Source organism: Pleurodeles waltl, chromosome 5 (assembly GCF_031143425.1).
Source record: "Pleurodeles waltl isolate 20211129_DDA chromosome 5, aPleWal1.hap1.20221129, whole genome shotgun sequence".
Taxonomy (NCBI): domain Eukaryota; kingdom Metazoa; phylum Chordata; class Amphibia; order Caudata; family Salamandridae; genus Pleurodeles; species Pleurodeles waltl.
The window spans coordinates 749,571,762-749,596,693 of NC_090444.1; the positions used below are offsets into that span (position 1 = coordinate 749,571,762).

Consider the following 24,932-nt stretch of genomic DNA (forward strand, 5'->3'; position numbering starts at 1 on the left):
TGGGTAGTGTCCTCTTGGTGGTGGGAGGCCCCATAGTGTGGTTTGTGTCGTTAGGGAATAGTTTTTTTCTTTGGGTCTTGTGTGGACAACCATGTCCCGTATGTTTGTGGCTCTTTTAAACGCATGTAGTGGCTGCTGAAAAGGTAAACCCCCAGATATAAGGATTTTCCACTCATCTTTGATGATTTTCTGAATCTTATTGGATAGTGGGTTAAAGGTAGTCACACACACAATTTGTTCAGTGTCAGACGTCCTAGTGCGTGGTTGTAGTAGTTGATCCCTATTATTATTCCCCGCTCTTTTGTATGCTCTCTTCACCAGATGTGTGGGATAATCCTTGGTTTGCAGCTTACTAACCTGCGGGTGCGGTTAAGCACATCGAGGCCATCAACGTTAAGAGGCCCGCCCCAGCACTCGATCACATTCATGCCGGCGCCCCGGCTTTGCCGGTGCGCCCGCCATTACGGCAATCATATCGAGGCTAGCAACGCAACGAGGCCCGCGGCGGTGATTAACTTCTATTGAATTCCAATTAACGCGCCAACAGGGCGCACCTGGAATATCTTACAGCCATAAATAGACCGTTCTCCCTCAGCCACTTGTCTCAAGCGGTCCAAGGAGAGGACGAAATAGGCGCACGGCGAGCGTCCCCTTTGATGTAGTCAGTGGCATACCGGATCACAGGCAGCACAGATAAGCCCTTATTGCTTTTAATCTTACTTTTCATGTTTATTGTCTATAGCCACTTCGGGTTCTCTTAACCAGTATTTTTCTACCAGCAATAGTGGGAACTTGCTCCCCCCCTAATGCTCCCTCTGTATCTATTCTGCCTACTTCTGTTCCTCTCCTCACTTCGTCTGTATGTTCATCTCTTTCCCTTAGTGTGTGACTATAAGGGGACACTCCCCCTCCTGGATACCAGAGGCTAACAGCCTCTAAGAAAAGGGTAAGAACTATAATTCCCTGCAGTGATAGGACTGTCCACTTGTGTAGATATACCCACTCAGTCACTCCACGCATGTATATTACCTTTTTGAACATATGTGTTTCGTGCATGAATGCATCCCCTTGACACGTGTGTAATTGGTTGGTTTTGCAGTGCTGTGTGCCACCAGTGTGCTAATTATTGGTTTTTCCCCCATAGGCCGCCTCAAGGTAACTCCTTGGGTAAGGTAGATCATTCATTTTCCATTTTTTCACTCTTTGATTTCCCCATAGAGTATTTTCCTCCAACGTGAGACGTAGGGATCCTAGGCCCTGACGAATGCCCCGAGACCTTCATTGGCTCACTCCTGAGGGCAGAAACATGTTGGCTAGTAATTAGTTAGGTGACCCTGTGAGTCCTTGCCCTCACAGAGGTGTCCCAACCCCCCTTTTTAACTACACCAGTCAGACACCACCATTAAATTTGTTGCTCTTCATAGGTGTCTGCTTAGGTGTTTTTAGTTTTTTTCAGTAGATTAGCTGGATCCCGATCTTTCCAGAAACAAGTTTATTTACGCACTCCCTCCTGTTCCTTTAACAGTGAGGTTGAGTCCGCCCAGGTGGCACTGTCCTACCTGGGTGGGTCTAGGTGGTCAAATGATGAAGCATGACACTATATAGTGTGTGAGACCACCTAGTCCGTAAAAGGAAATCCCCTTTTTTTCCCACCCCCCGTTGTTCCTCTCCGAATATGCACTCGGCAATTTCCAACTGACATTCCACTGACTTTACCCTTCCAAATAGGAATACATACAACCCAGGGCTACGCTAATATCCGCGACGTCCTCTTTTAGAGAACCCCGTACTTTCGTGTGTATTTTGAATTATAGGGAGCTAAGTACGAAGTGTTCCTCCATATTTATCCCCCCTCCTCCCTCTTCCTCTCTCCATGTGTAATGAGAATTAACTACCAGTGTCGTACCACCAGCTCCAATTAAGCACTAGTTTTGACACCACATAACATTATCCATATGAATGAGTAGTTGAATGTTTGAATAGTATGTTTCCTGTTGTGATCCGTCATCTTGTAGTTATGAGTTTGTTCAACAGTTGTTACCTTAAAGGTTGTCGTGATATATTGGACATATTGTGTGTGGCAGCCTGCGTTCAGTTGGGTTTCAGAGATAGGGAAGTGTTGCATTGCAGGTCCAAGATGATGTTTCTCAGAGTATGTTTCATGGTTGGATACGGTGTCATAGTGAAAGTGTCCTGTCATTTGATGTGGTTATGTGATGTGGAGCGGTGGGTAATGCCATTTTGCGATGTGGTTGCATGAGGTAAAATGAGATGAAGCTGTTTAGAGTGGTGAGGTAAGGGTCTTGAGGTGAAGGCATTGTTAGAAATGGGGTTTTTGGTTGGCAGTCAGGTTACCCTCTGTCCAAGCAAGAACCCTCACTCTAGTCAGGGTAAGTCACACACAATCCAAATTATCCTGTGCCCACCCTCTGGTAGCTTGGCATGAGCAGTCAGGCTTAACTTAGAAGGCAATGTGTAAAGTATCTGTGCAATAAATCATACAATAACACAATATAGCAATGGTGCTACCCAAGAAATATTTTGCCATGTTAAGATCACTCCTCATAAAACTAGCCTGGGCAGGCAATCAGCCCCGGGTGCAGTGGCGTGTACTGACTTTGCCATATGAGCTCGGTGGCCTGGGGGCTCCAGATTTGGAAGCCTATAGTGTGGCGGCTCGAGCTGCAGTGGCGCAGGCTTGGCTCCATGGCCCAGGAGATACCCCATTTCTTGGTATAGAGAGGGAGCTGGCATCACCAGCTCCGTTACAGGGAAGACTATACCATACCCCAAGCAGGCAATATAAAAAATTGGCATCCCTAGACTCAGTAGCAAAAGCATGGCACAAGATTATGGAAAAACAAAAGTTGGCTATGCTGTACTACCCACAGATACCAGTAGATTGCTGCACTTGGTTCCCACTTTGGCGGGACAGTAAACTGATATACGCCCTTAGTGAACTAGGCATTAACACATTGGGGTACCTATTTGAGAACGGTAGTATGAAAAGTTGGGACAAAATAAAAGGGGGTACCGGTGATACTACTCCCCTACAGCAATTCCAATACCACCGGACACAACATGCTCTAGCACAGCTGTTGGGCGATGACATGCAAGAACCTCCTGAGATCACATCGCTTTCTATGATCCTGCAGGGAAATTGTACGAGACACTTGGTGTCCCGTCTGTACGCAACAATACAGGGGACAAGAGACCAAGAGCTCTCAAGACCCCGAGTGGAGTGGCAAAGAGATCTGGGGGTACAGATCACAGACGCGCAGTGGTGTTACTGCTGCACTAAGACATGCTCTATCTCCTTAAATGGCAGACACCGTCTCATTCACTTTAAATTCCTTAACAGAATATATTATACCCCAATCCGTTTACATAGATATGGGTTGCGTGAAAATTCAAACTGCCCCAGATGTGGGGTGGAGCGAGCCGATTTTTTACATATGGCATGGGCGTGTGAGAATATGCAAACCCTTTGGAGAGCAATATTTAGAGAATTGGAAACTATAACTAGTATACAGATAGATGCTGAACCAATTTTGGCCCTTATGGGGTGGGATATCCATTTACCAAATTCAATATGCAAATTGGTGGCAATGGGTCTGGTACTAGCTAAGCGTAGAGTTGCCATGCGGTGGGACCGTGGGCCGACTCCTAAAGTAGACGAATGCCATGGAGATAAGACCTATTGCAACAAGCAAACAGACACTTACAGCGAGTTACTCCCTCCCGCTAACAAACCATCGAAATTCTGGGACATATACAGACAGTACCTTATAGGGAAAGAGACTGGAGAAGCAGAAGGAGAGTCAATTGATTGATAAAAAAGCAAGATTGTAGTTAGATATATAGTCCAAGACCCCCAATGGTTTGGATACATAAGTAAAAGGCTATGTGCTGCGAAAATACAGAAGGAGAAAATGTCCATCGAAATGATACAGGCGGTCATTCTGACCGCGGCGGTCGGCGGTCGCCGCCCGCCAAGCGTTTCCCGCCGAAAGACCGCACCGCAGTCAAAAGACCGCGGCGGTCATTCCGGCTTTCCCGCTGGGCCGGCGGGCGACCGCCAGAAGACCGCCGGCCGGCTCAGCGGGACAGCCCGTCAACAATGAAGCCGGCTCGGAATGGAGCCGGCAGAGTTGAAGGGGTGCGACGGGTGCAGTGGCACCCGTCGCGATTTTCACTGTCTGCTAAGCAGACAGTGAAAATCTTTGTGGGGCCCTGTTAGGGGGCCCCTGCACTGCCCATGCCAGTGGCATGGGCACTGCAGGGGCCCCCAGGGGCCCCACAGCACCCATTCCCGCCATCCTGGTTGCGACGGTGGACACCGCCAGAAACAGGCTGGCGGTAAGGGGGTCGGAATCCCCATGGCGGTGCTGCAAGCAGCGCCACCATGGCGGGTTCCCTGGGCCAGCGGGGAACCGGCGGGAAACCGCCGGCTCCCTTTTTCCGACCGCGGCTTTACCGCCGCGGTCAGAATCGCCCAGGAAGCACCGCCAGCCTGTTGGCGGTGCTTCCGCTGCACTCCGCCATGGCGGTCATGGACCGCCAAGGTCAGAATGACCCCCACAATGTGCTATTTAAATTGTATTAGTCTGCAAACACATGATTTTACTGTACTGCTTTACTTGTTTGTGTAAAAGTATAAATAAAAGGTTAAAAAAAAAAACCACAATATAGCACCACAAAAATACACCACACAGTGTTTAGAAAAATACATAATATTTATTTGGATATTTGTAGGTCAAAACGATAAAAGATGCATATGAAATTGTAGAGATATCACTAAAAAGTGATATAAAGTGTCTTAAGTCTTTAAAAAGTAAACAAAGTCTCTTTGAGGCACAAAGTACCTGGTTTAAAGTGGAAAATCTCTGCAAAGGGCCGGAGAGGAGGAGATACCTGGAAAAATGGTGTGTGCGTCAGTTTCGGCCCTTCACACACGGACTTGCGCCATTATTTTTCTCGCGGGGAAGTCGTGCATCGTTTTCAAGCGCGCGGACAGTCTCCTTCTGTGGTTCGTGGGATTACCAGATGTCCCGGGGTCTGTGCGTGGAATCCTAGCCTTGTTAATCGGCTGCCCGTCGTTCCGGTGGGCTGTGCGTGGAATCATCTCCCTCACGGCAGGCATCGCGTCGATTTCCTCTCTGGAAGTCGGGCGCCGTTGTCCAGGCGAGGCCGTGCGTCGAAGTTCCGGTCGCACTGCAGGCGTCGCATCGAGCGGCGTCTTTCCGGATCGGCGTGCGGTGAATTTTTCACCCCGGAGCAAGCTGTGCGTCTAATTTTTCGGCGCACAAGGCGTCCAGTTGAAAAAGAGAAGTCTTTTTGGTCTTGAGACTTCAGGGAACAGGAGGAAAGCTCTATCCAAGCCCTTGGAGAGCACTTCTGCAGCAAAGCAAGAGTTCAGCAGCAGTCCTTTGTAGAAAGCAGTCTAGTGAGTCCTTTAGGCAGCCAGGCAGTTCTTCTTGGCAGAATGCAGGTTCTGGTTCAGGTTTCTTCTCCAGCAAGTGTCTAAGGTGGTAGGGCAGAGGCCCTGTTTTATAACCAAATGTGCCTTTGAAGTGGGGGAGACTTCAAAGAGTGGCTAAGAAGTGCACTAGGTCCCCTTTCAGTTCAATCCTGTCTACCAGGGTCCCAGTAGGGGTGTGGCAGTCCTTTGTGTGAGAGCAGGCCCTCCACTCTCCCAGCCCAGGAAGACCCAATCAAAATGCAGATGTAAGCAAGTGAGGCTGAGTACCCTGTGATTGGGGTGTGTCTGAGTGATGCACAAGGAGCTGCCAACTAAACCCAGCCAGACGTGGATTGTAAGGCACAGAAGGATTTAAGTGCAAAGAAATGCTCACTTTCTAAAAGTGGCATTTCTAGAATAGTAATATTAAATCCAACTTCACCAGTCAGCAGGATTTTATATTACCATTCTGACCATACTAAATATGACCTTCCTACTCCTTTCAGATCAGTAGCTACCACTTCAAAAATGTATGAGGGCAGACCCAATGTTAGCCTATGAAGGGAGCAGGCCTCACAGTAGTGTGAAAACGAATTTAGGAGTTTTACACTACCAGGACATGTAAACTACACAGGTACATGTCCTGCCTTTCACCCACAAAGCACCCTGCTCTAAGGTTTACCTAGGGCACACATTAGAGGTGACTTATATGTGGAGGAAGGGGAGGTTTAGGCTTGGCAAGTACTTTTAAATGCCAAGTCGAGGTGAAAGTCAAACTGCACACACAGGCCTTGCAGTGGCAGGCCTGAGACAAGGTAAGGGGCTACTAAAGTGGGTGGCACAACCAGTGCTGCAGGCCCACTAGTAGCATTTAATTTACAGGCTCTGGGCACATATAGTGCAGTCTACTAGGGACTTATAGGTAAATCAAATAGTCCAATTGGGTATGATCCAATGTTACCATGTTTAAAGGGAGAGAGCGTATGTACTTTAGCACTGGTTAGCAGTGGTAAAGTGCGCAGAGTCTAAAAACCAGCAAAAATTAGGTAATAAAAAGAGAAGGAGGAAGGCAAAAAGTCTGGGGATAACCCTGCAGAAGGGCCATTTCCAACATATCACCCTTTCAGCCTAAAGCCAGGGTAGACTAATCAACACCCTGATGGACTTCCCTGATTAAGGCGATAGAACATGGACAATGGCCCACTACTGCAGGGGCACCTGCCAGTTCTACGCCTTTCTGAACTCAGTAAGGCTTCTTTGTCTATACTCTCTGGGGCCACTGAACTGGCCCATGGGGAACCCTTCTCATCACCGGAGGACCCCATCTGTAAAGCTCCTAACTTTAATTTGCTTACAGATGCATCCCAGTATGCAGACAGTACCACTATGGCCAACAAAGTGATATGGCCCATTCCATTCCTTGGGTCTGACTTCTGTCCCCAACCCAGGGAAAACTCTGCCCACAAGGAAAGAAACCAACAGATGCCACTGACAGTTGTCAGTGTCATGAGCCAGGCCCCAGATCATCCACTGCTCTGTGGAGACCTAGAGGGGGGCTGTTGAATGAGCTTCTCCGCCAGCTGGGGGGCTGGTAGGGAGCTCCCAAGGGGCCCCTGAAGCATCCCAGAATGGGGGGCAGTAGTCACAGGGGTCTTGCACCCCTTCTCCATTCTCACCAGGTCATGGGTGGGTCCCTGATACTGGTCACTCAGCCCAGGGTCTGTACCCTGAGGCTGAACAGAGGACAGGGGTGAGTCCTTCCTTACCGTGCCTCCCCATCTGGGCTCACATACCCTCCTCTGGGGAGTGGTACTGCCAGACATCTGAACTGTCAGGGCACCCTTAGGGGTCAACCCTCTCAGCTCTCCTGACACTAATGGAAACTCATTCCCCAGAATGCACTCAATGGGCAGCTGGGGACTAACTATGACCCGCTTCTGGGTCACCTCCCCACCCAACTCTAGGGACACCCGGGCCATGGGGCGGAAGAAATCTTCCCCAATGGCTGGAGTCACTCTACACACCTGTCCGGTGTACTGCTCTGGTGACACTAGTCTCTCCACAATCATGGTAAGACTAGCCCCTGTGTCTCTCAGAGCGGTGACTGGGACCCCATTCACTCCCACCTGGTGGAAGTGACGAATCCCACCCTCAGGGATCACCAGTTTACCCTCTGAGTCCACCTCCCAACTAAAGGAGATGAAGGCATGGTCTACGACCTGCCCCTGGGGATTACTTTCCCCTAAGGACACATGGGCCACGCCTGTAGAGGTCCCAATACTGGGTGAGTTCTTTGGACAGACAGAGCCCCCCTCCTGTGTCCTAGCCGGGAACACTCAAAGCAGCGGGGTTGGGAATGGGATGCTTTGGGCCACTGCCCACCAGAACCACCACCCTGTTTTTGAAATGGGGCATGCGAACCCTTTCCTCCCCCCTTACTCTGGGGCTCGTCTGGGTCATCTCTAACCTCCCCCTCACTCTGTTGGGGAGAACCGGAACCATCCTTCTTGGGGGTCACTCCCAGATACCTTTTTGGACACTCTGGTGCTAGCCCAGAGGTCCGCCTCCTCAGCAAGCTTCCTGGGATCAGTCAGCTTACTGTCTTCTAGGTGCTAGCGCAACTCTGTAAAACAAATACTGAGCATATGCTCTCTCAGAATTAAATTCTATAATCCTGTGTAATCATCTACTTTGCAGCCCTGCACCCATCCATTCAGTGCCTTACTGGAAAAGTCAAAGAAAGTCAAAGAAATCTACCCATGTTTGTGTGGATAGTTTGGTGCTGCCCCTGAACCTCTGACTGTATTTCTCAGGGGTCAGCCCAAACTTGGCAAGCACAATGGCTTTCTGAAGTGGGTATGTGTTTTGATCCTTTGGGGGTCATTCTGACCCCGGCGGTCTAAGACCGCCAGGGCCAGGGTCGGCGGGAGCACCGCCGACAGGCCGGCGGTGCCCCGCAGGGCATTCTGACCGCGGCGGTTCGGCTGCGGTCAGAAGAGGCAAACCGGCGGTCTCCCGCCGGTTTACCGCTGCCCTTAGAATACCCCATGGCGGCGCAGCTTGCTGCGCCGCCATGGGGGATTCTGACACCCCCTACCGCCATCCTGTTCCTGGCGGTTCGCCCGCCAGGAACAGGATGGCGGTAGGGGGTGCCGCGGGCCCCCGTAAGAGGGCCCCGAAAAGTATTTCAGTGTCTGCTAAGCAGACACTGAAATACGCGACGGGTGCAACTGCACCCGTCGCACCCCTGCAACTACGCCGGCTCAATTCTGAGCCGGCGTCCTCGTTGCAGGGGCATTTCCTCTGGGCCGTCGGGCGCTCTTTTGGAGAGCGCCCGCCGGCCCAGAGGAAATGTCTGAATGGCCGCCGCGGTCTTTTGACCGCGGTGCGGTCATTCAGCGGCGGTACCCTGGCGGATGGCCTCCGCCGTCCGCCAGGGTCAGAATGAGGCCCTTTATGTCCAAGGTGAGAAGTGTGTCCCTCCCCCAAGGTGGCACATAACACCAAATAGCTGTATCCCATTGCCCTTCAGGAACCTCATGAGCCCTTAGTGCAACTTCATAAGCAGCTAACCATTTATCTATGTCATCTCCCACCACAAACCTGGGCACCAGATTTTTGGGTATACGAACCTTCTTTTCTCCAGCAGGTCCTGTCTGTATGCTGCCACCATTACTTCTGGATTCAGACTGCTTTGCCTTGAGATCCAGCTCCTTGAGACTCAGTTGATGAGCCAACAAAAGTTTATTTTCAGCCGAGGCTCTCTCAGCTGCTTGGGCTTCTCTCTCTGCCCTTCTTTCCTCCTGTTGAGCCTCAACTTTCAATCTTGCCATTTGCAATTGGAACTCCCTCTCTTCTCTCCTTTCCTCTGCGGTCAGGCCTTGCCCAGAGACACTGCTCCTTGGTCTGGAAGGAGGCACAATTGCAGTGGTAACATCACCCACTGATGGCAACAAATCCTCTGAAGGGCCATTTTCTGGCTCCTCGTCCTCATCATCCTCCTCTAAATGGGCTTCTGCCCAGGCCCTCAGCACCACTTGAAAGTCCTCCTTTCTGGAGGCCCCTTGGGTGGGTACCCTCATCACCTTGCAGAACCCTTTTAGCTGTTTGGCAGTATATGTCTCCAACAGGGCTAGGTCCAAATCTCCTGCTTGAGACCCAGCCAGAGACATCTTGAGTGAGGATTTAGATTTAGAAAATTGTAAGGAAAAAACGAATTTGCAAAAGAGATAAAAATCAAGTTGACCCTCAACTGTGGGTAGGTAGTGAAATACTTAGCTACTGTATGTCACTGCACAAATACAAGTCCTATTCTCACCTCTGATCACCTATGTTAGAAATGGGGTTTTTGGTTGCCAGTCAGGTTTCCCTCTCTCCAAGCAAGAACCCTCACTCTAGTCAGGGTAAGTCACACACAATCCAAATTATCCTGTGCCCACCCTCTGGTAGCTTGGCACGAGCAGTCAGGCTTAACTTAGAAGGCAATGTGTAAAGTATCTGTGCAATAAATCATACAATAACACAATATAGCACCACAAAAATACACCACACAGTGTTTAGAAAAATATAAAATATGTATCTGGATATTTGTAGGTCAAAACGATAAAATATGCAATATGAAATTGTAGAGATATCACTGGAAAGTGATATAAAGTGTCTTAAGTCTTTAAAAAGTAAACAAAGTCTCTTTCACGCACAAAGTACCTGGTTTAAAGTGGAAAATCTCCGCAAAGGGCCGCAGAGGAGGAGATACGTGGAAAAATGGTGTGTGCGTCGGTTTTGCCCCTTCACACACAGACTTGCGTCGTTATTTTTCACGCAGGGTAGTGGTGCGTCATTTTCCGGCGCGCGGACAGTCTCCTTCTGTGGTTCGCGGGATTACCAGATGTCCCGGGGTCTGTGCGTGGAATCCTAGGCTTGTTATCCGGCTGCGCGTCGTTCTGGTGGGCTGTGCATGGAATCTTCTCCCTCACGGCAGGCGTCAATTTCCTCTCTGGAAGTCGGGCGGTGTTGTCCAGGCGAGGCCGTGTGTCGAAGTTCGAGTCACACCGCAGGCGTCGCATCGAGCGGCATCTTTCCGGATCGGCGTGCGGTGAATTTTTCACCACGGAGCAAACTGTGCGTCTAATTTTTCGGCGAACAAGGCGTCCAGTTGAAAAAGAGAAGTCTTTTTGGTTCTGAGACTTCAGGGAACAGGAGGCAAGCTCTATCCAAGCCCTTGGAGAGCACTTCTGTAGCAAGGCAAGAGTTCAGCAGCAGTCCTTTGTAGAAAGCAGTCAGGTGAGTCCTTTAGGCAGCCAGGCAGTTCTTCTTGGCAGGATGCAGGTTCTGGTTCAGGTTTCTTCTCCAGCAAGTGTCTGAGGTGGTAGGGCAGAGGCCCTGTTTTATACCCAAATGTGCCTTTGAAGTCGGGGAGACTTCAAAGAGTGGCTAAGAAGTGCACCAGGTCCCCTTTCAGTTCAATCCTGTCTGCCAGGGTTTCAGTAGGGGGTGTGGCAGTCCTTTGTGTGAGAGCAGGCCCTCCACCCTCCCAGCCCAGGAAGACCCATTCAAAATGCAGATGTATGCAAGTGAGGCTGAGTACCCTGTGATTGGGGTGTGTCTGAGTGAATGCACAAGGAGCTGTCAACTAAACCCAGCCAGACGTGGATTGTAAGGCACAGAAGGAGTTAAGTGCAAAGAAATGCTCACTTTCTAAAAGTGGCATTTCTAGAATAGTAATATTAAATCCAACTTCACCAGTCAGCAGGATTTTATATTACCATTCTGACCATACTAAATATGACCTTCCTACTCCTTTCAGATCAGTAGCTACCACTTCAAAAATGTATGAGGGCAGCCCCAATGTTAGCCTATGAAGGGAGCAGGCCTCACAGTAGTGTGAAAACAAATTTAGGGGTTTTACACTACCAGAACATGTAAACTACACAGGTACATGTCCTGCCTTTCACCCACACAGCATCCTGCTCTAGGTTTACCTAGGGCACACATTAGAGGTGACTTATATGTGGAGGAAGGGGAGGTTTAGGCTTGGCAAGTACTTTTAAATGCCAAGTCGAGGTGACAGTGAAACTGCACACACAGGCCTTGCAATGGAAGGCCTGAGACAAGATAAGGGGCTACTAAAGTGGGTGGCACAACCAGTGCTGCAGACCCACTAGTAGCATTTAATTTACAGGCCCTGGGCACATATAGTACAGTCTAATAGGGACTTATAGGTAAATCAAATAGTCCAATTGGGTATGATCCAATGTTACCATGTTTAAAGGGAGAGAGCATATGCACTTTAGCACTGGTTAGCAGTGGTAAAGTGCGCAGAGTCTAAAAACCAGCAAAAATGAGGTCAGAAAAAGAGAAGGAGGAAGGCAAAAAGTCTGGGGATAACCCTGCAGACGGGCCATTTCCAACAGGCATGAAGTAGTATGGTAAGATGCTCTGTGTTAGACTAAGGTGAGGGCATGTTTTTGAGTGTGGTATTGGATATTGGGAGGTGCAGCATGAACAAAAATATGTTTGTGGTCTGCAGATATGCTGCAACATACAGCACCATACAACTGAAGGTGTGGTCCCCAGTGTTAGGTGGTATGTGTGAGAGGGATAAGGTCAGTGGTAGCGATATAAACTCTTGGAGATTAGTGCTGGTCCAAATGGACATGGTTGTTTATACATTTGGTGGTCAAGTTTATTGTTTTTGTCTTTGCCCTTTAATTTGTGTTGAGGCCTCCTTGACACAGGCTGTTGAAGAAGTGGGGTGGGTTGTGAGTTTTTATGGTATCAGTCTCAGGGTCGGCTCCTCCATAAGGGCGGAAGAGTGTTGCCCTCCCTCCAGCAGCGGTAGCTGCAAAACCTTTCAAAGAAAACAACAATAAACAATGTTTATTATCATTTTCTTTGAAAGGGGCAGGGCCACAGGGGTCAAGTGCACCCCTCACTTCACATGTATGTTTGGCCGGCCGTCTCGGGCCAGCCAAACACACATGCGCACAGGGCTCTCTAGGCTCCCAGTCTGCCTGGGAGCGCCCTAGCAGGGCAGTCCCAGCCAATCCTGACTCTGAGCAGTGTCAGGATTGGCCACAGGGCAGGCTGGGATCCTGTGCCTGCACCAAGAAGATGAAGAAGAGGAGCAGCGCGAGGGTGAAGAGGTAAGTGTTTTTTTCTTTCTTATTTCCTTTAATTTTCATTCCCCCCCCTCCGATCGCCGCGCCGCCCCACCCCTTCTGCGCCCCTGCGAACCGCCACTGATCAGTCTTCACTTTTCTTCTTTAAATTAAAGATTCCATTACAGAAAACACTCGCTTTCTGGGATAGGTAATTTAATCACGAACTTCTCCTTCCAACTGATGGATTTGTCATCTAATTGTTTTGAATATTTGTGTAATGTAGTCATAACTGCTTTTGAATTTTAGCAGAATGAGATACTTTTCTATGTTAATTCGCATTTGTAAGATGCATTATCCATTTTATATGACATTTTTTTCTTCTTTTCTTTTTTCTTTTTCTTATTTACAGGAGAGTTTCTTTAGATATCTTAGACTAAACATATTATGCAAGACGTAGAAGAAACATCAGAAAAGATCGTAATGGAACCGTACAAGTATTTGATTCAGCTACCAGGTATGTATGACGTTGCTGGGCAGCTAAACACATAACTGAATTGAGAACTTTATTTTGCGGCCTGTTGCTTTGCAAGATATATGCATGCCAGCAACGTTTTAAGGCATGGGCAGAGTGGGCAATTGCATACGCTCGTACCTTCCAAAGGGCCCAGTGGGAAAGAGATGTTTCTCTCTTGCTCTTCGTTTGTCTATTTCTACATGTCAACCTCTCTTCTTTCTGCCTACCCCTGCCTCTGTCTATATATGCCTAATGTCATCTAAGAGGCACGGCATGTTTCAGCTGCTTGTGATTGGGAACCCGGAAGTTTATGCGGCATCATGTGGTTTTGAATTAGCAGAAAATGGTAAAATAATTTAAAGTTCTGTATAGGGGGCATCAAAAATAGTTTTGCCCAGGCCCCACAAATACTCAATATGACACCAGGGAAAGCAGTACCTTCAACTGACATGGCAACAGAACTTGCAATATTTGTTTTTCTGTATGTTTTTTACTTTGTTTAGAAGAGCGCTGCAGCACCCACAGGCACTATTGTTCTGTTCAAGAAACATGAGATATGACTACATTGTAGGCTATGAGGAACTGGCCTTAATGGGAATCACACTCACTTTAAATGAACCTTTTAAGAGTGTGGATAGGCTCTAGAAACAGTAGTTAAGAACGTGCTGTATGTTGTTAGTTCCTATGGAGACTGAATGTGCCGAATTTTCCTCTCAGGTGATGTACTGATCCTGTAACCACTGCATTTCCTACTCCACATGGATCTAATCGCCATAGTACCCCAGTCTTTATGATTACATTGCACTCACCATGGGAATAGCAGTTTTGAATCTTTAATAACTTCATGGAACTTTTTTTAAATGTGGTTCATCTGTGTTGACTCGATTTTGTTGAGGTTTGAGAATGCAGTAGGGAAAACACTGTTGCTCTGGTAGGACCGCGGTTAGCTAAAGTATTCTTCTTTCGAGGGAGAGGTAATACATACTCTATTTTATACATTCCCCTATATTTCCCCCCTCCTAACTGAAGTATAGAAGGTACTCGTAGTGTGATATTGAAAAAGAAGATGAGAGTGTGTGATTTATATGGGTGGTAATTTACGCTCAGAAACGTTATATTAGAAGGAAGGTCTGGAGCCATTTTTTAGGAGAATGTCTCAGTTAGCAGTGAATAGCCATCCAGTCAGCTGGGAACATAGGCGCATCTGTGGAAAGATGACCAGGTTGCCATCAAGTAGATTTTATCTCTTTACCTGGATATATTGTGAATGATGAATTTATTACTAATAAATTAAATACATAATGATTTTATTAAAATAATATTAATACTAATTGAAGTGCCTGCATAAAAGAAAAATATAGCAGTGTGTTATATTAATGATTATATGTTATGTATTTGCTTAATAATTGTAGGCTTTAAGTTAGTTAGGTTTGGGCTTAGTTTTGCACAGCCTCATATTAAGCTGCACTGTTTAATAAAATTGTGGGAATGTATGTCCAGAAAAATCAATTCATGTATTGTTCACCCTGTGTTGACCAAACGTTAGCAGGTGTCTTTAATTTTCTCATGAGAACTGCTTGCTAGAATATCTTGTATTAGGTGATTGTTACACTATACAGTTTGATGTGTGAGACAGTGATGTTCCCAGGAGCTAACAATGGATGCACTGACCGGAGCACAGATGGATACAAAAATGTTACTTGACGAGCCTGAGGATGGGAACAGGAGAAGAGGAACCAATCATCGACATGTGAAAGACAGTTTAGTTATATCTTAGATTTGAGGTTTAATCCTTATTGGACTAATTGTAAACATATGATCCTTTGACCTATGACAATGTGGGAAGTTTTTAGGTGATTCCAACTTAGCCCTACTGCACAGAGGAGAGGTGCTCTCATTCTTTTCTGAGGAAGGAGCTGAACGGTTCCTGATTATTTATTTCTATCCTTAACTTTATTGCTTAAAATTCTGATGCTGAATGCTGATCCCTCAGACCTTGCTTCTCAAATGGTTCAGATAGTTTAGAGTCCCCATTTCTGAACCATTCCCTTTCACTGCCTGTTGCTGATGCTGACCAAACTGATGTCCAACTGATGAAGATAATTGCAGCTTGCTGATCCATATGAGGAGAGGTATAACAAAATGCTATTGTTCTTGATGTAAGTTTGTTCTTTGTTTCTGGGTACCAACCGCTATTTTGATAGAGCCTCAGTCAGATGTTTTCCAAACTTCAGTTGACTAAATTGTTTTGCATGAAGTCCAAACACGCTATTCTAATCAGAGGATTAGTGAGGGAGACCCAGAGAATGTTAACAAGTTATTAATAACAATTGATGTTGCACAGTTGCTGAACCTAAATGTATGCTATTTCTCTTGCGCAGTTATTCTTGCTACTGATTTGTACTGTGACTCTTGAATGTTTAGTGATCAATGCGTTAGCTAAATTGAGATTCTTTGGAAGATTTGGTCAACCAGTGTTGTTCCTATATGTTTATCAGTTGGTGTTGAGACTAATTTAAGTGATATTAGTATTGTTAACATAGTGAAATAAACATTCTAACTTTACATAACAATGGGGTTATTCATGACCTTATGGGTCATGGTGTATAAAGATTACTGACTCCAAAGAATATTTGATGAGGTTTATTGATTATGATGGTATAATTGCAATGTATTTGGGACTTATGGTGGAATCACTCTAAGTGTTGTCAAAAGGTCTATCGAACCTCTAACGAGTGCCCTTATAAATTAAACATTAAAGACCAAATATGGACCGACGTGCTCACAGAAATGGTAGCAGAGCAGGATGGTTATGTCTCCTTAAGAGGTCACCATAAAGTTTAGAAAGGGTAGAAGAGTAGCATGGTTAGTCTCCTTAAGAGATCAAAATAATTCATAGATTTGGTGGACAAATTGTTAAAGGTAAAGATTTCAGATTCAATTATACAAGGAGAGAATAATATGTCCCCCTAGGAACTGGCCATGACGTTCCCAGAACCTTGGAGCTTGCCAATGCTTGTTTGAGGATGTTCTCAGTATTCTAGTGACAGTGTGAATGAAATAGGTTTTGCGCTTGCACAGCTTAAGCAAATCGTAGGTGAATTGTGATGTTTCTGAGTGGATAGGGAGTCTGCAAAATCCAAATGAAGTTGTTGAAGGAGTTTGCATACTCCAAAGTGTGAAAGTAGGGAAGTGCTTGAACTTCACATGTGTGTGGTGCTTCGTGCTAAAAGATTGCCCACGTGGTTGTTGGTATACAGACCCTGCGTGGTCTAAGACTCCGGAGTATTGAATAAGTGTATGAGGCACTTGGTTTATGTTGTAATTTGTCTGTTTAATAGGTAAATCAGGCGTTGTTGATAAGTCAAGAGTGCATGTTCAAGTGAGTGATAGGCTTTAGACTGAGATTTGGCGAGTCCTATGTGCAGCAGGATAGACCCAATGATCAGTTGAGAGTGAAATATGCTGGTTGAATTTTGCTTGCGAGTCAGGTAAACTGACATAGAAGGAGTATCCGTTAGAGTGAAATGCCACAGTGGAAAATCAGTGAGGTTTCTGAAGTGATTGCGTTATCCTGCTCGAAGTAAACAGACAAAGTGGGTTTTGATATTATTTAGTGCTCTCAATATTTGCATTTAAATACAAGTTAACCAAGGTCCAATTCTCCCTTCCACAGAAATATTAGCATTTAGTTTTGTGTGAATTTGAGTTGACGAGGACAAGCCTAAGGACTTTGTCAGCCGCTGTCCGTGTGAGTGTGACGCCATTTGAGACGCGCTGGGACAGGTTGGTTAGTGAGAAGGGTCCCGAACTGATTGGTTGACAACCGTGATGCGTAATTGGATGAGAGGGTCAGCAGAAAGGATTTTGGGATTGATAGTCACTTCCTGATTTGATTGAAAGTAGGGTAAATTGCGGAAATGAAAATTTTCAAAGCTTTAAAGAGTGCCCTAAGGGGAGTTATGTTTATTCCAACTAGAATAGGTGAAATTACACTGCAAGGAGGTACACCCGCCTATATCGTATTTGAAGAACAAGGTGCTGCGCCATGTCTTTGAATGAAACAATGCTGCAAAGAAACAGAGCGAGATGGGAGCTTAACATTTGCTCCCCATGGAACCTTTAATTTTTAGGATTTTAGAAACTTTGAGTAGAGTACTGTATGATTTAAAACCTCCTCTGAGACCCGCACAATTTGAGGCATTAGCGATTTGGGAACTAGTGGCTAGACAACAACAGCAACTGGCATGTGAGAGAAGATTGAGGAAAGCTGAAAAGACTTTAGCCGAGGCGAGATAGGATAGTGAGCAGAAATTTTGGAGAACTGAGACTTTACAAGGAATTAAGCTGTTTCTGGCAATTACCCAAGAGGGGAGGAGCCTCAAAAGAGTACTATCCTTCAGATGACAGAAAGCAGAAATCCACAGAGTCTAGGAATTCTTTGACTTGTGATGAAGAGTCAGATGATGATGAGTTTATTTTGCAGTTACTGAGAAATCGTTCCCAACCATATGCAGCACTTGAGAGAAGTTCAAGCACCAGTGTAGACCCTACAGATCTGATACCAATTGAATCCACACAGAGCCAGATTCAGGATATACATAGTGTTCCAGTTACTTCAGCGATTCAAAGGCCTATGCTGCAAATGGATATTTCCAGAATTTATTCAGTGTACCTATTGTAGATACTGCAACAAACTTAATAGTGCTGACAGGACAGGTTTACCAGAAGCCGACATTGGTCCACATAGAATCTACCACAGATTTGATATCCCCGATACAAACACAGACGATCCCAAGATACACTCACATAACAGGATCACAGACGGGGATGTCCGCTTTGACCAGTCAGAATGCAGGAATAGTGTACCCTAGAGATCAAAACGTTGATCAAGTCCAGATGCAGTGTCAGTACTGGTTACCATAGGTCCAGCCATATCGTTGTTTGCCCAGGGAAACTATAAGAGCAATGAACATAAAATCCTGAATAGAGAGGGAGAGATTCATTGAGAATGCAAGAATGATGACCCCCATGAGACTGGCATGTGATAGAACTGGTCCGTTAATTGATTTAAGTCCTTTCAGGATTCCTCCAAATAATGAGGTGAGAACGTACGTAGGTCCTAATCCAAGCATGGTGACACCAGAGACCTTGAGCCTAACGTTACAGCAAGTGTCCAGTGTAATTAATAACAACATTTCAGGTTTGACAGCTCAGCAGTTAATCAAGTGGTTCGAAAGGTTGAGTAGCAGTCAAGGAGATTCCAGCGGAGAAAGTGCACTGAATTTGACCAAGCTTAAACTAGAAGCAGAAGACCTAATTGAGGGAACGATGGGGTTGGACAGGAGTGACACATTCAGAGAAGATTAATTGCATTATTTGTGCAAACTGATTACTAACAAAGCAGGAATGGCACATCAGAAATTAGCAGATTTGGCAGGAAAATATGATGTAGAAATTGAGAAAACAAAGCATTTAAAGAGGAGTTACAGATTAGACTCAAAGTTCGACTCAAAGGACTTTGAGAACATGAGAGTCCCAGGAATGAAATATCACACTAGAGAATGAATTCACAGCATTCAGACATGAGGAGCATTAGATAAATGGGAAGGCAGATGGGCAAAGAAAAGAGATAAGAGGAAAAGGGGTTCTGCAAATCTTACTGTGAATGTGCAGCAGGTTGAGGATCCCGTGAAAATCTTACCAATAAGAGGGATTCCCAGAGGGAATTTTGTTCACGTCCCTTGGAGCAGAAGTGACATTCTGTCATTTACAAATGATTATCCCAGGTTGAGAGAGAAGCCAGTAGATTGGTACCAGCAAACAGATAGGTTTGTGAAACTCGCAAAATGCCTGTGGGAGGATTTGAACACCTTCTTAGAGATATTGGTCCCAGCAGACTTATGGGTTGAGTGCTAAGAGTAGATTGGCCGACAAGACAACCTCAGAGAGATCCAGCAACAGGCTCCTGATGTAATGAAGTATTACGATAAGGTGATTGAATTTTTGACAACGAGAATTTCGCCCAAGAACATTGACTGGCAGAGAATAGACGGGACAGCCCAGGAAGCGAAGGAGTCAATACATGTATACTATGAGCAATTGTTACAGGCATTCAGACATAATTTGATTTGCTGGCAAGCGATTGATGAAGTATTGCAATATGCAAAGTACTGTAGTGACAAGATTGAGTTGAAGCAGAGAAAGTTGAAAGAAAGGCAAGGGTGATGCAGATTAAAGCCGCACAAATAGGAATGCAAGGAAATCTTCCACAGTAGCAGCAGGAAAACATGTAGTTTCAGCATCAAGCAAGAGGTAGAGGCCTTGGTGGAACTGGAAATGTAAACTGTGGTCCTGACTTTAATACGATGGCTGTCCAGAATGATGTACAAGGAATGAAGAGACTGTTACCATGTCACGCTTGCTCAATTACTTGCTCAAATGATGGTATTGCCATTCCGACAAACAGTGATGATGAAGATGACCTGTCCACTGAAACAGATTGTGACACAGTAAATGAGGAGTACCCCTTGATTAGTTTCTTTCCAGTTTTTACAGTGGGTGATCTTCCATCTGACCTACAGGGAACAGGTAAAATGAAAGTGTGGGATTTTATAGGAAAAGACATTGGTCTAATCAAAGGAGTTGAGCAAGTTAAGGTCCCAGTGAAGCCAAATGCGATTTTTCCCCAGATTCCCCAAAACCACATGATACAAGATATGATTGATGGGATTGCACCCATAATCGCAGAATTTGTAAACCAAGGTGTTTTAAGAGAAGTGTTGAGTAGCCCATGTAATTCACTGATAATGGGACTGTTAAAGCCATGTGGGAAATTCCGAATTGTTCAGGATTTGAGGAAAGTAAGTGATTAGGTGTTGTCTCGTAGTGCCAAATCTAGCTGTGATATTGTTTCAGGTCCCATATGATGCTGAATGGTCCATTGTAGTGGACCTGTCGCAAGCATTCTTTTTGGTACCCCTTCATGAGGATAGTCAATTTCTTTTCTATTTTAAATTTTTGGATCGAGTCTATTGTTGGTGTAGAATTCCTCAAGGGTTTTCAGAGTCACTGCCATTTTTAATCAGATCCTGAAAAAGAACCTGGAGTCATTGGAAATTCCTTTCCAATTGATGTTAGTCCTGTACATTGATGATCTGTTAATTGCGTCAAAGACGAGGAAAGCATGCAAGTATGATACTATTGCCTCACTGAATCACTTAGGAAAGAATGGGCTTAAAGTGTCTCCAGCGAAATTACAGCACTCCCAGAAAGAAGTGAAGTATTTGGGTTACCTAATTCAAAAGGGAACTAGGAACATTTATAGAGAAAAGGTCACAGCCATATTGCAGATGAATCCCCCAGCTACAGAGAGATGTCAGAATGCTCCTGGGAATAGTGAGCAATTGTCATCGGTAGATTCCCAACTTTTCAATCATTTCAAAGCCATTGCAGAAGCTGACTCCCAAAGAAGTTACTGATCTCCTAATGCTAGATCAAGCCTGTATGAAAACCTTTACTGAGTTGAGAGAGAGTCTGTGGAAAACCCCGGCTTTGGGTATGTCTGACTACACAAAACCTTTCATGTTGTTTTGTCATTAGCGTGATGCATGTTCTTTGTCCATGCTGACACAAGCCAATGGTGGTGTAAACTGCCCAGTAGCATATTTTTCAGCTACTTTGGACCCAGTTGCAGCAGCTTTACCTGGCTGTTTACACACAGTAGCCACGGTTAGACTGAGCCTCACTCAGAGTGAAAGCATTGTGATGGGACATCCTTTAACTGTTATGGTCCCTCACTCCTTTGAAGGTTTACTTACCAGAACCAAGACTCAAAACCTGATGAATGCCAGGTTGACGCACTATGAAACTGTCATCCTGTGGTCGCCCAATGTATCATTGAAAAGTGGTACAGTGCTTAACTCAGCAACTTTACTTCCAAAAGAGAATATCGAGGTTGACAAACTGAAAGAAGTTGAACATGACTGTCTGGAGGGTACTGATTTGTGCACCAAACCAAAGACCCAACATTAAAGATACTCGATTGGAAGAAAATGACCAAAGTATTTTTGTTGATCGTTGCTGTTTAAGAGACAACATGGGAACATTGAGAGCAGGATATGCTGTGTGCACAATTTCTGATATACTCGAAGTTTCCTTGCTCCGAGGACAGTATTCTGCACAAGTGCAGCAGGCTGGCTTGGCTTGGAGTGGGTACCTTGGGTACTTACACCTTCTACCAGGTCCAGTTATCCCTTATTAGTGAAATGTAGTAGTGTTCTAGCAGCTTAGGCTGATAGAGGTAGCTATAGCAGAGCAGCTTAGGCTGAACTAGGAGACATGCAAAGCTCATGCAATACCACATATAGTTACACAGTACTTATACACAACTAAAGACAATACTCAATGTTACCAAAAATAAAGGTATTTATTTGGGTGACACAGTACCAAAAATATGCCAGTGGATTCCTCCATGATGCAAAAGATGTCCCACGGCGTGAAGATCGTTGCAGATGAGATTTCGTGTTGGAAGTCACCAACAAGCCTGTGCTACGACAAAAGTGCATTTTGCATCAAAATGGTGCTGGATGGACCCACGAGGGACCTAGGGGCCTCAACTCTGTGTGAGGATGAAGAGGGGGCTCTCAGCACTTTAGAGAGACCTCAGGATGCCAGCAGCACTCCCAGGAGTCACAGGATCCAGGTTCAAAGGGGGTGCAAAATGCGGTTGATACAGCACAACAAAAGAAGGTCCCACGCCGTCAGAGAACAACTCAGCGAGTTGAGCATCACAGGATGGAGTGCTGGGGCCCTGGGCCAGACTGTGCACGAAGGAATTTTGCAAAGAGTGCACAGAGACCTCAGGAAGCGAAGAAGATGGAGTACACAGGGGTACCATCACTCTTCACTCTTGGGGAAGGCAAGGTCTTACCTCCTCCAAATTGCGTCAGCAGGACCTCAGGACATTCTATGTTGATGATGTCCACCCTTTGTGTCCTTAGGAGCACGCTTGTTGCTGTGAGAAGAGTCCCAGGGTACCGGTCGTTGCCTTGGAAGGTGCCTGCTTGGAGCAGGGGAGTGACTCTGTCACTCCACTGGAGATTTCTTCGGTCCTTCTGGTGCAGGATGGAGACAGGGAGTCCCCAGAGCGTGCACACTATGGAATCTGTTGCAGTTGCTGACTTGGAACTGAGGTTGCTGAAGAAAAGTGTCTCTTGCAGACACTTTGTTGCTGTTACAGCGTTTCTTGGAGGAGGCTGCGGTTGACCTGAGGTCAGAAGAGTCTGAAGTTGTTGCAGAGGATTCCTGAAGGAAACTTGCAAGCAGAATCTGAAGAGAACCCACAAGAAAGACCATAAATAGCCCTGAGAGGGGGATTGGCTACCTTATCAGGTATGGACCTATCAGGAGGGGTCTCTGACATCACCTGCTGGCACTGGCCACTCAGAGGCCTCCAGAGTTCCCCCACATCTTGCAAAGCAAGATGGCTGAAGTCTGGGACTAACTGGAGGAGCTCTGGGCACCACCCCTAGGGTGGTGATGGACAGGGGAGTGGTCACTCATCTTTCCTTTGTCCAATTTCATGCCAGAGCGGGGGTCAAGGGGTCCCTGAACCGTTGTAGACTGGTTTATGCAAGGAGAGCACCATCTGTGCCCTTCAAAGCATTTCCAGAGGCTGGGGTAGGCTACCCCTCCCCAGCCTGTAACACATATTTCCAAAGGGAGAGGGTGTAACACCCTACTCTCAGAGGAAATGCTTTGTTCTGCCTTCCTGGGACTGGGCTGCCCAGAACCCAGGAGGGCAGAACCCTGTCTGTGAGGTGGCAGCAGCTGTAGCTGCAGTGCGAGCCTCAGAGAGCTGGTTTGGCAGCACTGCGGGTCCAAAGTGGAGCCCCCAGGATGCATGGAAATGGCTCCCCAATACAAGATTAGGAATGGGGGGACAATTCCATGATCTTAGACATGTTACATGGCCATATTCGGAGTTACCATTGTGAAGCTACATATAGGCATTGACCTATATGTAGTGCATGCGTGTAATGGCCTCCCCGCACTCACAAAGTCTGTGAAAATGGCCCTGAACTATGTGGGGCACCTTTGCTAGTCCAAGGGTGCCCCACACTTAGTAACTTTGCAGCTAACCTTCAGCAAGTGAAGGTTAGACATATAGGTGACTTATAAGTTACTTAAGTGCAGTAGAAATGGCTGTGAAATAATGTGTGCGTTATTTCATGCAGGCTGCAATGGCAGTCCTGTGTAAGGGATTTTCTGAGCTCCCTATGGGTGGCAAAGGTAATGCTGCAGCCCATATGGATCTCCTGGAACCCCAATGCCCTGTCTACCTAGGTACCATATACTAGGGACTTATAAGGGGGGTCCAGTATGCCAATTGAAATTGGTAAATGAAGTCACTGGCCTACAGTGACAAATTTAAAAGCAGAGAGAGCATAAGCACTGAGGTTCTGGTTAGCAGAGCCTGAGTGACCCAGTTAGGCACTACACAGGCATAAACATTAGGCCATAAATTATGAGCACTGGGGTCCTGACCAGCAGGATCCCAGTGAGACAGGCAAAAACATACTGACATACAGGTAAAAAATGGGAGTGACATGCCAAGGAAGATGGTACTTTCCTACAACAAGTGGCTGAGTTGCTAACCCTTACGAGAGCATGCCATGTCGCTGCACAGCTTAAAGTTACATATATACAGACAACCAGTACGGATTTGGAATAGTCCACGACTTTGGCCAGCTATGGTCACAGAGAGGTTTCTTGACCTCTTCTGGTTCTCCAGCTAGAAATGGTGAAAGGATTCATGATTTGTTACAAGCTTTACAAATGCCTGAGAAGACTGCTGTGGTGAAATGCAGTGCACACCTGAAATCACAAGAGTTTGAGTCAATGGGAAATGGATATGAGGATCAAGTTACAAGGTTTTGCGCATTGAACTGTATATCATTCAAATACAAATGGCTTGGACTCTGCTGTGGACTGTATTACTACAGGGGCTGGTGTATGCTATCTGGAGACTGTGTCTGAGGTGCGCAGCACTCATCTTGGCGGGCTGGCAGTGAGCCTGGATCGAGGCTCACTCACTGCCTGCGAGGTGAATGTGCTGTCCTGTGAGGTGCCGTGTGTGAGTGGTGGCCTGATGCAGGGTTTGATTGTGGCCTGTCAAGGCCTCTACCTCAATCCAATGGGCGATCCACAGTGTTTTTAATTATTGGGGAGCAGGGCTATGCTTTGAAGGATATGAGCAGTGCACGAGCTGTGGGCTGGGGTGGGGGTGCTTCAGGCATGCATTTGTACGGCAGTCAGAGGGCAGACAAGAATATGCTTGTTGCCCCGTTCCTGTGGTTGCGAGTGGTGGGTGTGCCATGGTGACCACTGTAGTGGACCAGCATGACTGTGAAAGGGGCCCCTTTGCTTCTCTGAGGCATAGGCTCCATGGGTCTGTTGGCCTTCTATTGACTATCATACTGATCTCAAGTGCCTGAAAGTATAAGCCGTACTGATGCACTTATGGGCAGATGTAATACTGAACTTATTGGTACATGAACTATCAACTGGCTTTATACCTTGTAATTAGGAACATACTTGGTGGCACTAGAATAGTCCAATGTCTGAGTTTGTCCTTTGCTGTGTGGCTCCCACCCACTTTTGTGAGGCAGGCCCGGTGCTGGGGATTTCACACTCTGGCAGTCACTGCACATAAACAGGTGACACTATGGAGAAGGCGATCATTAGCAAGCTAAGATGCAATTTGATAACAAGCATTTGCAATGCAATAGGTCTCCCATTTGCTCGAGTTAGAGCTATTAGCCTTGTAAACTCCTAACCGGACGTTTCTTGCCAC

At 46.3% G+C, this 24,932-nt stretch overlaps 1 protein-coding gene across 1 annotated transcript in view; it reads left to right on the forward strand.

The window, feature by feature from the left end:
- The window catches only part of LOC138296011 (geranylgeranyl pyrophosphate synthase-like), a 137,729-nt gene that overhangs the window by 12,709 nt on the left and 100,088 nt on the right, over positions 1-24,932 (forward strand). Inside the window, exon 2 of the mRNA XM_069234714.1 lies at positions 12,971-13,075. Within this exon, the coding sequence (XP_069090815.1) occupies positions 13,006-13,075 (70 nt within the window). The 5' untranslated portion in view covers positions 12,971-13,005. The remainder of the gene's footprint in view (positions 1-12,970; positions 13,076-24,932) is intronic.